The sequence below is a fragment of the Oreochromis aureus genome, unplaced genomic scaffold (genome assembly GCF_013358895.1).
Source record: "Oreochromis aureus strain Israel breed Guangdong unplaced genomic scaffold, ZZ_aureus HiC_scaffold_100, whole genome shotgun sequence".
Lineage (NCBI taxonomy): Eukaryota > Metazoa > Chordata > Actinopteri > Cichliformes > Cichlidae > Oreochromis > Oreochromis aureus.
This window is the reverse complement of record NW_024108717.1, coordinates 42,119-56,866: the sequence shown is the minus strand read 5'-3', so window position 1 is coordinate 56,866 and position 14,748 is coordinate 42,119. Positions and strand designations below refer to the sequence as shown.

At 40.1% G+C, this 14,748-nt stretch overlaps 1 protein-coding gene and 1 long non-coding RNA gene across 2 annotated transcripts; one reads left to right on the top strand and one right to left on the bottom strand.

Annotated features, from left to right (window-relative positions):
- The first annotated feature begins 2,514 nt into the window (after positions 1 to 2,514).
- LOC120436731 (interferon-induced protein with tetratricopeptide repeats 5-like) lies at positions 2,515 to 11,943 on the top strand. Its single transcript, XM_039607587.1, has 10 exons — positions 2,515 to 2,672; positions 4,593 to 4,769; positions 5,429 to 5,618; positions 5,692 to 5,883; positions 7,356 to 7,583; positions 9,302 to 9,443; positions 9,513 to 9,639; positions 9,721 to 9,865; positions 10,180 to 10,227; positions 10,898 to 11,943. Exons 1-10 carry the CDS (start codon positions 2,668 to 2,670, stop codon positions 11,108 to 11,110), a joined length of 1,467 nt encoding a protein of 488 aa, XP_039463521.1. The 5' UTR covers positions 2,515 to 2,667; the 3' UTR covers positions 11,111 to 11,943.
- LOC120436732 lies at positions 6,428 to 13,423 on the bottom strand. The gene is made up of 3 exons (XR_005610566.1): positions 13,211 to 13,423; positions 7,375 to 7,477; positions 6,428 to 6,990 (listed from the first exon to the last, which is right to left on the bottom strand). It is a non-coding gene; the product is annotated as an uncharacterized LOC120436732 (long non-coding RNA).
- Between the last annotated feature and the right edge of the window lie 1,325 nt (positions 13,424 to 14,748).

Genomic DNA, 14,748 nt, shown 5'->3' with positions numbered 1-14,748 from the left:
ACTTGAGCAAAGAAGTTGAATCCGTACTTCAGCTTTTACTTGAGTATTTTTACTACTGAACTACAGATTGTCTCAGGGGTGGATCTAGAGAAATTTTCTTAGGGTGGCATGAGGGTGGCAAAGAAATCAAATGGGGTGGCAAAATCAAAGCCCCCAAACACATATGCAGGTGGTTACATATGGTTAAAATAATTCAAATGCACTAAGTATACATGTTTTTCATATAAACATAGTCTATAACTTAATTATTGTCTGTAGCCCACATAATTACACACTTTAGTTACATAAAACATGTGAGTTTTGATATTATGTACTGTATAGCCTGTATAATAAATAAATGTGTAGCCCAATAAGTATAAAATCCAGAAAGCTACACAACATGGGGCGGTTCGTTTACAAACACAGGTCTAACTCAAGTTTCACACTGTTATTTGTTAGAAAACAATCACATTGTTACAGCTTAAATTACACAAAATGTCAGAAATCTGGACTGTCATGAACAAAAATTTAAACCTAATTTTTCATGATTTGTTGGATTAACCCACCGAGGTCTGAAATACAACCGGCCATTTTTGACTCCTTTTGAGTTTACGTTTGTATTTCACCCTCAGATTGTTTCATTTTATTTTTTTCCCCTTGCCTTGTTTGGTATCATTCTTTTCAGCTCAACTGAATTTAGTTGTTTTCACTGACATACTGCATTAGTATTACTGATCTGAAATCACACAAAGAACTTAAAATCCTAGTAGTATTTTTTTACTGTAAAAAAAAAAAACCACAGGCATGTTGACTAAATTTTTATAACTTGAAATGCAAATATAAATTGTACATTTATAAACATATACAACTATTTATCTAAAAATGCAGCCAATACACCTGCTGTTTTCTTCATTTTGTACAACCATTTAAAATATTACTAAAACTAAAATGAGAGAACAATCAGGTTTCGCAATAAGATGCCCCACAAATGATGTGCCAGTAAAAAAAGTTTGTCCACCAAAAGACAGAGGAGAACAGCACAGGGATAAACCTGCAGGCCTGACAACAGCAGGTGTATCACTCCGCTGGTTTTCTACTTAGTGACAGTGTTTACACTGCAATGTGCCTTAGTGACATTCATTAGTGCCCTCACTGACACACAAAACAAAACGACTACACAACAGAACAACTACACAAGACAACACAACACACTAACTATACACTCCACACTAAACGTCACAAATCTAACACATCTAAAAACTCTCTCTCTCTCTCTCTCACTCTCTCTCTCACTTGCTGGCTCTGTCTTGCTGCCGTTACCGTCACTCCCAAAACTCTCCCCTCTTCCTAAACAACCAAATAACCAAATCCCACGTGTTGACTTTTTTTTAATTGGTCGACATGGTGTATTTTTCCACCAATAAGAAAGAGGTGGCTTTTTTTTCTTTCTTTACTGTTTTCGCGCTGTCCTTAGAAAACGCTTAAAACACACAGACAAAAACGTGACGACAGTATTTAGTAAAAAGCATGGATTATATATATTATCATAACTCTGGATTTACTGGCCTGTAATTAAAATTTAAAAACTTTGAAGTCAGAACTTTCAATGTGGGCTGAAATAGAGACTCAGCATGGCTGCAGCTTGTTGCTGTGTCAGCTTACGTTAGTCATGTGATTTGGAGGTGCAGCGTGTCCGTGGACCACAGAGAGTTAATAACACTCACCTTCCTTCCATTTCCAGAGTGTAACATCCAACCACCTGTGTAAAATCCGAAATTCCCATGGAGTTGTTCAAAATGTGCTCTGGCACAATCATAAGCATCGCTTGCTACTGAAAACAACAAAAAAGCCGGTCCCTGCTATGGGCTGAACCATTTGTTAATGGTGGAGGGGGGGAACATGCAATATATTCAGTTTTAGCATTTATATTCCCTGTTGACTGTAACTACGCTCAAACTGTTAATGCTATCTTATTTTAACAAACAACACTGTCATATGCAAAACTGGGGTGGCACTTGGGGTGGCAAGGGATCATTTTAGGGTGGCACTTGCCACCCCATGCCACCCTTCTAGATCCGCCCCTGGATTGTCTGTACTTTTGCCACCTCCGTTAGTACTAGTATCTGTATTATTTGTGGTGGTTTTCAGAAACCAGAAAGTTGCTGTGAAGCTAATGTGGACTCACGTCATGTTACAAGAAACAGCCCCTCTCTTCCTCAGAAAAAATACAGATAAATCACTTATTTACAGACCAATGGCTGATCAGTGGTCTTCGGTGACGCTCTCAGCTGAGATGCAGAAACGAAACTTAACGTCCCCTCGTGGTGCCTTCAAAGACTCCTCGTGAGGTTATGTAAAACAGAAAGGCCAGCCTTCTCGTCGGTACGCTTTCCTCCTGTCTCAAATGTGTGCCTCCCGTCTCCTAACATAATTTATATTTATGGTCATTAAATTCACGAGAGGAGAGGAGAGGAGAGGAGAGGAGAGGAAACGAGAGGACAGGAGAGACACGAGCAGATGGATTCTCACTTTTACCTGTTTTCATCGGGGCCCTGAAGGCAGCAGGAGAAGGGCTGTTTGTGTTTTGTGTAACTGAGGTGACAGCTTCACAGATCGGTCCACTCACTCTTCGTGTTCAGTCATCACTTTGCTGAGTCTGAGGAGGAGGAGGTCTCTGTTTGCTCCAACATGAGGTCAGTCTGCCAAATCTTTGATAAATAATCGGTCATTTATCACAAGTTGAACCACCTGAGTGGACTTTAAATCCAGCAGGAGTTTAGTTTACCTGGCGCTCAGGTGCACGGAGAGGGATACAAAGAAACACAGTCCAAAAATCTGTGAATCGTTGGTTTCATATTAGAAATTTTTATGTTTGATTAGTTGAACTGAATACTGGATATGACATAATAAGAGGATGAGGTGACTTTTTGTTTGTGTTACATGGTCTCATTGGTCCCTTCAGTCCAGCTGTCACTTGTCCCTTGTTACTTTCACAGGTTGCACTAACACTTTAACCTCAGGACTCTCACCCTTCGGTTCTTGTGCAGTCGACCCTTTATATCGCATCAATTTCAAAATACTCTTGTATACATTTAAGGCTATTCATCATCTCTCTCCTCCATATCTCTCTGACCTGGTTAAGATCACCGCCCCATCTCGTTGTCTCAGATCTTCTTCTTCCCTTTCACTCTCCGTCCCCTCCCCCCGTCTTGTCACCATGGGGAGCAGGGCTTTCAGCTGCTCTGCTCCTCGACTCTGGAATTCCCTACCTCCTGATTTAAGAAATATCTCTACCTTCTCTCTCTTTAAGTGCAAACTCAAAACCCACTTGTACAAAATAGCTTATCCCACATAACCTCTCCACTCTGCTATTTTATTTGTTTATGCCTTATGCTTTTATGATTCTGTGAACTGCTTGCTTTTATGTTGCTTTTATTCTACTGTGTACAGTGACCTTGAGTGTTTTGAAAGGCGCTTTCAAATAAAATTTATTATTATTATTATTATTATTATTTGTTGTTTCACAATCATGCATAGAGTCTCTGTACAGTGGCTGAACAGTGTCAAGCAAACAATCTCAGTTCCTGGAGAGCAATGCATGGCACTGCACTGAGGAGTGCACAGAGTGCTGCACACTTAGTGCTGCTTGGAATGCACTTCATTCATTCTACTACCAGCCTAAACTTTCCAACCTTCAACATCACTGCAATGTTGAGATTTGTATCACGTGCACATCGATCCCTGTGCATCAAAATCCACACAGTTTCTTAGTTGCTCTGTCTCCACCGTGTCAAGTTCATGTCTCAGTGTTGTACTTCCTGTTTTACTTTGAAGGTCTGTCTCATGTGAGTGTGTCCTGCTTTGCTTCCTTGTCTCGTCAGTCCTGATTTCTCCCAGCTGTGCTCTCCTTCTGTGTCTCATTCCCCTCATTACTTCCCAGTGTACTTAAACCCTGTGTTTCTCTGAATCAGTGTCGCGTCATCCCTCATGCTGTGTGTTCACTTGTGTGCCTCACTGTGTAGTTTAGTTTTGTATCCTTTCCTTGAGTCTGCAATAAAGCAGTGCTTTTGAGTTTATTTCCCGTGTCCCCGTGAGTTTGCGTTCGGGGCCTCTCCTGCCTGCACACAGCCGAAACATGACACATCTAACATCAATAACTAAACTTTTTAACACTGGCATGTGATCAAATGAATTAAACAAAAACTAATTGTGTGGTCTCATATCCAAAAATATTTAACAGAACAATGTCAAAAATATTCCACAAGGACAAACCTGTGTATCACAACATTAGCTGTCCCCCTGTGTTTGTGTCTCTCTCCACATCTAAAGTTTCTTCTGGTTCCTCAGTGTGAGATTCAAACCACAGGTCTACTTCACATCATTGATTTCATTGATTGATCACACAAACTGAATTTTCTCAAGGAGAGGAGCTGGGAAGTGTGGGTGAATTGGCATGAGAGTTTCTGAGTGAGGATGTTTAATCATGTGCTGGTCGTAGAAACAGGATCCTCAGATGTGTCAGAGCACTGAGTGAGCCTCGGTTCAGCCAGTCCAGGTTTGATGCTCTCACTGTGATGGTCCTCACAGCTTTTTTCTTTGTGACTCTCTTACAGTGAAGATAGCAGCGCTCTGCTCAGCAGGCTGCAGCACTTGCAGTGTCACTTCACCTGGGATCTGAAGCTGGACATAGACCTGAAAAAACTGATCACCCGAACAGAGATTGACATAGAGTTTCATCAGAGTCCATATAAAGGAGCAGGTTGCTTCTACAGCCTTTTGGCTTATTTCAGGTACGGTTTCTGTAGCTGTTTGATGAAAGTAAAGCTAAAGTGGATTTATTCTGCTCATTCAAATCCAAGGAAACTGTGGTCAGCATCAGCAGGATTTATATTTGAATGATAGAGAGATAGTTTTGTTTTCAGGATCAGATCCAACCCTGAGCTGTCTTTCTTCTGCTAATGTTACCTACCAGCAGTGTTCCTGCTGCTAACACAGATGAATTTTAAATTATTTCATGTAACAACATTTTGTCTGGAGTAGATATGGCTGCTCATGTTCAACTCACTTCATAAGTTAACATTAAGAATGAGTAATTACCAGATTGATAGCAAAGCTACAGCTAGAAGAAAAATTTCAGCTTGCTTTACGTTTACTTCATTATTTCAACCTTAATAGACACACGTGATAGGAAGAGAAAAATTATTGGAGTATTGGACTAAAGTTTCTGATTCTTTAAGAATCTTGATATAAATCTGTTTCCTGAAGCTTGTTTGGACTCTTGTTTTTCTGGTGGAAATGCAGTAATTAACCCTGGAGTCATGAACCTCAGATAAAAACCTTAATTGAGTCAAACTACCAACAAGGTGTAGTTGAACCCTCAAGTCGGTTTCTTGTCAGGTGTTGTAAACACCAACTGTTGAACATCTGTTGATGACCTGTTGGTCCTCAGGTATCTTCAGGATCAACGAGAGGAAGCGCTGTCACTTTTAAACCAATCAGAGAAGACCATCAGGGAGAGTTACGGTGATGAGAGTGAGAAGCGGCTGATTGTGACGTATGGAGACATGGCCTGGCTGAAATACCATGATGGAGACTTTGCACAGTCACAAAGCTACTGTCAGAGAGTCGAGGACATACTGGTATGTACACCAATCAGATCAAACATGATGATCACTGCTGTTGAACCTCTGACGCTTCCTTCTCCCTCTGCAGGTGAAGTATCCCACTGGTTCATCAGGAAGTCTCCTTCCAGAGGTGTACGGGGAACAAGGCTGGGCCTATTTTAAGGTGTCGAGGTCTTCTATATCAAAAGCCATCGACTGTTTTCGTAAAGCACTTGAGGTACAGACTCATGACGTTGAGTGGAACACCTGCTACGCTGTTGTCCTCTTTTACGGAGAACAGGTCAGTTTTATGATGAGATTTTTTTATTTATTCATAAGGAACCCCATCAGCTTACACAATAGTGGTTGCTGATCTTCCTGGGGCCCAAGCCATCAAGTATAATATAATAAAACATTATACAATAAAGATGATTGTAATAAAGATGCAAAACATCCACATGATTTGGCTCTTACATCCACAATAATCGTAAAAATATAAGCACTGAGGCACAATACACACGGAAAACAGGTCACAACATTACCCTCTTACAATATTTACAGTATTTATTAAAACTGTATAAATAGGCTTTTAAATGTTTTTTTATTATTATTATGAATAGTCGCTAGTTCTCTAATTGCATAGGGCAGTTTATTCAACTTAAAAGATGCTCTGAATGTAACAGAGTTTTTCAAAAAGTTACTTTTTGCTCCAGGAATCACTAAATTGCTAAAAATGATGTGGCATAATTATGTAGTTTATCTGGATACTGCAGCTGAGCACAGAAGAAATGTGGTGTATTTAACAGTATTGCTTTCTTTACAAATAAAAGTAAGTCATAGTTTGATTTAGCTTTTACTGGAAGGCAAAAAAGTTTATTGTGCATTTTAAAAATACTGGTATAGTATAAACATCTTAACACTAATCTTAACACTAAGAATGAAAAGTTTATTACCTTATATGGGTATGTTCCTCCTCAATTCAATTCAATTCAAATTCTTTATTGTCCCACAAGGGGAGATTAGTTTAGCAGCAGGATAAAAGGAAACAGAAAAATAATATAAAATAATAATGACAATAATAGAAAGTCTAAGGACAGTTATTTGCCATTAAGGAGACAAGATGCAGTGGGGATAAAAGAAACCTGGAGTCTTTTGGTCTTCCTCGGAGGTAACGGCGGCCGGAAGGCAACAACTCAAACTCACTGTGAAGTGGATGGTTCAAACAATTAATAATAGAATGAGCCTTACTCAGCACATTTTTATTGTAAATGGCCAAAAGTCCATCTTGCCAGCATGCTGAAATTTTCTTGCAGTTTTTACCAGAAGTCCCAACCGATTCTTATTCTTCACCGTCAGGTTACCAAACCAGGCAGCGATACAAAAGGACATCACAGATTCGATAAAACTTCTATAAAACAAAGACAACATCTCAGATGAGACATTAAAAGATCTCATTTTCCTTAAAAAGAACAGTCGTTGTTGAACATTTTTAGTAGTGGCATCAGCATGAGATTCAAAACACAGTTTATAGTCAAGTACCAAACCTAGATATTTATAACTCAACGATCCCAATATCAGCAGCTTTAATGACAGTAGGTGATGAGCTATAAGAGGACTTCCTAAAATCAAGACAGCACCAAATGATGAGAGTAAACTTTAGGGCTCCATCAGTGGCCTCGGTTACTTCAGCGTCAGTATAATTTTTAGAAGTTTCAATGACTAATATTTATTCAAGCAAAAGAAACTGTGGACTAACCAGTTTCTCATCTGCAGTGGGTTTTAGAAAACTTACAGGAAGATGAGGAATCCCAGGCCATCAAACAGCTTCGCTTTGCATTGGAGATCAACCCAAATAACGCTGCTCTGCAGTGCATGCTGGGCGCGAAGCTGGCGGCCTATAAGAAATACGAAGAGGCTGAGAGTCTGGTGATGAAAGCACTAGAAAATGATCCTGATAACCCTCATATCCTCCGCCACTCAGGAAAATACTTACGTAATCGGGTAAGTCTGCAACTTTGGTCTTATAAATTCTTACTTCTGCTTACTGGGTCTTTGGCTTAGTAACAGCAGACCAAACAAAAGTTAAGAAATCCGTCTGTAGAGACTCATCCTCAGTTTTTTGAAAACGTTTTCTTCATAGAAACTATTCTAACATTATTTACAGTATGTCAAGGCACCTGCAGTGTTATACTTAGAAATTAATTCAATGTTAACCACTTGGTGACAGTGAGGAGACGAGACCACCAACAGACTCCAACTCTGCCTGACCTGAGGGTAAAGGTACCAGATGATAGAGGTCCAAGATTCTAGTCTGGAAATCTTTCTGGGCCCACCATTCATGCCATTAGCTGCTGTCTTTAAATGAAAGCACATTCACCATCAACTTTAAGGCCTCCTCAACCATACAAGCCTTATTAGAGCATCATCAACAGCACCCAGGTCAATAAAGACACTTTATTTAAAGGTTATAAAACCTGTCCTTGACTTTCATATGAATCTCCAAAAGTTTGGTGTTCATTTTGGGCTCCTGGGAGTTTTTAGAACAACTCCGTAATCTCTAGGGATGCTGGCTGGCTTTAGGCCTTCATTTCCTTTCCTATTTTGTAATCCTGAACAGCTTGGGTGTTTTTGCTCTCCTTAATCCTGATACTGTACTGATTTGGGGACGAGAAGAATCAGTCATTAAACCTGAGGTAGACAGTCAACTGTGGCGTCCACTGCTGCAAATTTGTATTAATGTTTTACAGGAAGTATCATAAATTTCCCATGGTAAGTACAGACACACTGATTAAATTTCAAATTTATGAATATCCATCCATCCATCTTCTTCCACTTATTTCAATGTGGAGGAGCAGCGGCTCTACTCTGAGCCCCTTTTGGACGGCCCAAACTCCTCACCCTATCTCAAAGTGAGAGGCCAGCCACCCTTTGGAGAAACCTAATTTCTGCCCCTTGCATCTGCAATCTCATCTCATCAAACCTTGTGACCATAGGTGAGGGTAGAGACGTAGATCGACCGGTAAATCAAGAGCTTTGCTTTTATGCTCTTTCTTCACCACATCTGACCGGGGCAGCATCTGCATCACAGCAGCTGCAGGACCAATCCATCTGCCAATCTCCTCTCACTCGTGTACAAGACCCTGAGACACCTCAATTCCTCCACTTGGGGCAGTAATTTGTCCCTGAATCAGAGTGGGCACTCCTCTCTTTTCTGGCTGAGGACCATGGCCTCTCATTTAGAGGTGCAGATTCTAATTCCTGCCACTTCACACTTGCCTGCAAACCGCTCCAGTGCAAGTTGGAGGCCAAAACCTGATGAGCATATAGAACCATATCACTTACAAAAAGCAGAGCCGAAATGCTGATCCAGCCCTAATTATATGCTTTAGGAAAAAGGAAAGTTTTAAGCCTAATCTTAAAAGTAGAGATAGTGTCTGTCTCCTGATTGTCTCCTGAGCTTGGAGTCTGGGTTTGTCTGAGGGATTCCATTCGTCTTTTTTCCCCTTTCCCTCCTTTTTTTCTTTTTTATAGACTTTCATGCATTTATATAAGTTGCTGGTGTGAACAAGAGAGAATTTCCTTCTAAATTCATCACTTTTCCAGTGTTTGCATTTATAGCTGTTAAGAGAGTTTAAACCATTCTTCTGTTATTTTTCTTCTTTTATCCTCAAATTGATCTGAATATTTGTATCTGATTAGTGTTTTTAAATGTGTTGCAGAAACGACTGGATGAGGCTATTGTTGTGTTTGAGCGAGGACTGAAAAGGGGCGATCAATTATCTTCCTTCAACTACCAGCTGGTTCTGTGCTACAAGCAGAAAATAATTGCTGAGGAGTGTCGCAGGCCCTTCAGCAACAGAGGTACACAGAAATATACTGCATGTTTTTCTTTAATTAACACAACTCAAATCATCCTTTAATGCTCCACAGAAAAGGTGCGTAAGTGGAGGCGTATTTGTATCAGTCACCTTGAAGAATCTGTGAAGAGGAAGAGACCTTTTGTCCTGGCGTGGGCTGATCTGGCACTGCTGTATGCAGAGGCAGGGGATATGAGCAGGTACCCGTCTAAACAAAGATGCAGGGTTTCCTCCTTTCTTTCCTCTGGCTGTAAATTGCTCATCATCTCTTTGTTTCTCAGGGCTGAGGAGGCCTATCAGCAGTGCTTGAAGAAGTTACCAGAGGTGGAGGAGGAAAAGGATTGTCAGACTATCCATCAGCGCTGCGGTGACTTTCATCTTTATCACAAAAAAAATGAGGCTCAAGCCATCGCTCACTATACCAAGGTAAGTTTCTAGGTGCCAGACTCTGATTGGTCCTCACTGAAGAAAAAATGAAGGTGACAGGTAGCTGATTCATCAGAGGGCAAATTACACCAAGGTGAGGCAGCTGATGTCCAGTGTTAGACATGCAGCTGCCTCTTAATGTTCCACGTTTCAACCCAAGAAGAACAATGAAAGAAGAAAACTAACAGGCCTTGTTTGGAGGGTGGAGGTGTCAGGGCAGTAATGTGAAACATGTTACCGCTCACATCTACCACATGACCTTGGTTTGGATGGATTTATCTTAATGATAGTTTTCTGCTGTTTTCTCTCTGCAGGGGCTGCTGATACCACTGAAAAAATATGAGTGGAGACAGTGTGCTAAGGTGAGCACTAGAGACATAACAAAGGTTACGTGTTATATAAACTCAGTGTTGTTATTAACTGTGTGAGCAAAACCTCATATCAAAGCTCGCTTGATTTAAATGTTTTGTTCAATACCACCTACTTGTGCTCCTGAGGACTGTTTTCAACTTACCTTTTGAAAACTACTGGTGACTGCCAGTGGTACTGTCTTTCACTAGGTCTTGTGAGGAGATGTGGCATCTGTCTCACTTTGGATGAAACTCCTTTCATTTCAGAAAGTCTGGCCAAATTTATGAAAACCCCCCAAGTGACTATCCAGAGTTGCAGTCTTACACACCTCTGTATAGCTTTTCTCCTTCTGTTGTCCCCTGAAAACTCTTCCCCTTAGAAACATTTTAAGCTGGTAATCAGGCCCCATCTTATCTTAAAGACCTTATGGTACCATATCACCCCATTAGAGCAATTCAACCTCAGACTGCGGGCTTACTTGTGGTGTCTATACTATTTAAATGTAGGATGGGAGGTAGATCCTTTAGCATCCAGAGTTCAAATTTCAAAATGTCGCTTTTTTAATTAAAGCATAATGACTGTAATGTTTTCTCCCACTGAAAACGTTACGTCCAGATGAACAGAATCTACTTCATTGGAACATAAATTAATATTTCATTGTTCCTCTATTTTTTCCTGCAGAAACTGAAGCAGATCGCTGAGAGACGTCTGGCAAAGAATCGGGGTGATGGCAAGGCTCTCGCTCTGCTGGGTCAGGTGGCCAGAGCTGAGGGCGACAGCAAGAAAGCTGCTTTTTTTTATGAGAAAGCTCTGAACTATGACAAGGACAATGAAGAGTACCTGTCTGCTCTGTGTGAGCTGCGCCTGGAGCTGCAGGGATCATCCTCTGATTAATCAGGATCACTGCAAAAACTGGCTATAACTAATTCTTACAATCTAACATGCAAGCCAAAAAGTATTTTGATCTTGTTTTGAGAGTGAAACACTCAGAAAGAGCAGGATGGAATTAATCTTTAGAATATGTATTTTATCTCTTAGTTTCTAAATCATAAAATTTGTTATTTGCATATGTATCTTTTTTGTTTTGTTTATATATCTTGGAGAAAAATGTTAAATGTTGCACAATTTTTAACAGAAGAGTATTCAAAAACGATAAATAGGAAAGTTAGGAGAACTCAAATTAAAATGTAAGTGTAGAAAGGAAAATCAAAACTGAAGAAAACACACAACAGCACCAGGGGCAGTCAGTGTTAACCCAGACTGAACCAGTGTGCTAAGCTCATTCATGATGATTTACATGTTTGATTTGTTAAATATTTTATGACTGATTCATGACACAACCCTCCCCAATTATCTGAGCTTGGCACTGGCACTAGAAGTACACTGAACTGTGTCCTCCCCATGTCTGTGTTCACCATGCAGAATCAAATAAGCCAAAGTTATCAGACAGAACTGGTGCAGTAAGCATACATGACCTAGTGGTTCACTGTGCAGTTTCCCACCACCAAGAGGCTAAGCTAGGGAGGGCCCTTGTCTCACATCAGTGTTTCTGGTTTTGCTTCCCCCACGTTTCCCTGCTGTGTCTCATCCCCTCGTTTGCCCTCAGTGGACTTTAGTCCTGTGTTTCTTTCTGTACCCTCATGGTTGTGTGTGTCTAGTTTATATTATTTCCCAGAGTGGTTTGTATTGTTTTACCAGCCAGCAAATAAAGCTGTGTTGTCTTTGCCTCCATGAGTCTGCATTTGAGTCCTCTCCTGCCTGCACACAGCCAGGAACCTGCCTGCACACAGCCAGGAACCTGCCTGGTTTCCAGACAGTCAGTCACACATTCCCCACTCTGACCAGCTCTGCTCGAGCCTTCATGTTAAAATCTGTGTAAACAATAACCTGGCACCAGAAGTGGCAGCATATTAATTTCTATGAGGTGAAGTGACTTGCTTTTTCCGTTTGATCCATCTCACTTAAACATGCAGTATTTGATGATTAACCCCATTTTAGGAAAAGTCATGTAATGTGAGATCTTTTGGGGGGGGTTGTTTTTTCTTAAAGCTTTGAGGTTCCAGTGGTGGTTCTAGTGTTAACAGAGTGGACAGACAATACAGACACAAACAACATGATGCAGACATGTAGAAGGACTACAGGGAGGGTGTGAGACTTTTGTATATAGGAACCTATATAAAAGTATATATATATAAAATATATATACTTTCTTATATTACAGGCACAATAAAATAAAAAAACTTTAAGATTATCTGACTAGTAACGGATTACATATATATATATCTATATATATATATATATATAGTAGGGGTGCAACGATACACAAAATTCACGGTTCGGTTCAGTTCGATACTTTGGTGTCACGGTTCGATATTTTTTCGATACAAAAAAATGTTCATGCTTCTTTAATTTGTCATTTATTAAAATTATAAATATATATTTTAACTTTAAAGTACAGTTTTTAAATGTAATGTTGCTAAAACAACAAAGTAATAAAAAAATAAATCTGATGGAGAAATCCCTCATCTTTGGAAAAGAGAGTTTATTACAGAAAAATGGCTCTTTCCAAAATAAAAGCTATACTATACGCTTCTTCTGGGGTATATTCTCAGCAGCATATTAAACATATCAGGTCCCCATAAGGAGAATCATGTGCTAACAGCTGTCTAAATGACTCGGGTAAAGTTTGTAGCATGCATGCTTGTTGTTTTTGTCTGCTTCCAATTGTCTTTGCACTAGGATGATGTCGGCGTAAATGTGCAGTCATATTCATTGTGTTCCCACGAGTGCTGTCAGCATTAATCTGAAATGACGTTAACGCCACAACACGGCGAATCTCCCTTAACGAGCTACCGCGGATCGACCCGTGCTTGGGGCTGGACGGAGTCAACACTTTAACGAGCTAACTGCGCTAACACAGTAGTTCCCACCCATGTAATTGAGCATTGCGTGGCACATCCTACATACTGTTTTACTTTTGTCCATGATGCTTACCTTCAGGGTCATGCTTCACATGAAGACCAAAATAGTTCCAAAAGCCAGATCTGAATGCGGGCGGGGGAGGTTCAATTTGCCATGTTGACAGAGCTTAGCTTCTGTCTTGCTAGCTTGCGCTGCGCTCAGTGGATCTGCGCTCGACAGTGCAGCCTAGGCGGAGTAGTCAAACGCAGATCCACTGAGCTCTCAACACAGACAGCATCGTCAGAAGAAAAGTTGATAAAATAAATTAAAAATGTTGTATTGTTCGATACACACGCGGACCGAACCGAAAGCACTGTATCGAACGGTTCAATATCGATACGAGTATCGTTGCACCCCTAATATATAGATATATTACGGTGAGTGGAACTCTTAACATAGGGATCCAACAAGTTGGTTAAGTGAATAATACCCTCACGGGAAAATCGACATCTCTCTATGAGCACACTGTCACGCTGAGCTAAAGGATCCTGTCTATCCCGCAATATACGCTAAATTCTGTAAACTCTCCTTATCAATCTTGCACCTTCCGCAATGGGTTGCTTGCGTACGAACGGGACAGGACATGGCTGCGACAGACTTCCCAAATCCACCTTCGCTTTTATAGTCGTGGTCTCTCATCTTGATTGCACGAAGTAATTTACTATTACTACTCTAAAATATGAATTACATCTGAAATAATCAAATACATGTAATAGAATGATTAATAGTACATTTCCCTTTTTTTAGGAAATGACCTGTATGTATCTGTATGAAATCAATAAAAGAATCAAATGCTGCATTATCTTTAGTTACATTGATGATATTTATTTGTGGAAAAACAGTGGAGAAATATCGCTGTTGCTTTCGTATAAATGCAGCGGACATACCTGAGTGGCCGCGATCTAATCCTGTTTACATAAAGTAAGCCTGCTCCCGAGCAGGTTTACGCTTACAGATCTGTTGCTATGACAGCAAGTCCCGGATGAGCTTCGCAGAACCGAATGATCCAAGATCACGCGAAATCGTCAACAATCAAATCCGGCTAACTTACTTAGCGAGGTACGAAGAACGGACCCCTGTTAAAACAACAACAACAACAAAAAACAGTCACCTGATGCACAGGAAGCATTGTTGTCTGTGTGAGGACCTTTGCATTTCAAATTGAAAGTTACATTAAATTAGCAACTAAACTATTCTGAACTTCAGCATTTCAAATTAAGCATTATATATTTAATATATTTAAAATATATGCATTTAATACATTAGAAATGTATACAAATTTTTTTGTTTTCCTGTGTGTGAACTGTGATGCTACATATGAGACTTTGTGGTCAAAGAGTTTCGATGTGAAGAACATGTGCCGCCTTCCAGTTTCCTGTTTTTTGACTTAAAAACTTAACATGGTGTTACTATTTGTATTGATATAAGACATTATCAGCTGATTTATAAATCTTATTGTTCCAAATGTTGGAATTGCAGCAGTATCAGTTCTGTTATAAGTGAAATCTTTTCATTTGGTTTTAAAGAGAGAGATCCTCCAGCAGCAGCAGCCATCTACTCATCAGTGAGAA

Coding starts and splice junctions, on each gene's coding strand:
- LOC120436731 (XM_039607587.1), top strand. Junction 5,884..7,355: donor TCCTCTTTTACGGAGAACAG/GTCAGTTTTATG, acceptor TCTCATCTGCAG/TGGGTTTTAGAAAACTTACA. Junction 10,228..10,897: donor AGTGGAGACAGTGTGCTAAG/GTGAGCACTAGA, acceptor TTTTTCCTGCAG/AAACTGAAGCAGATCGCTGA.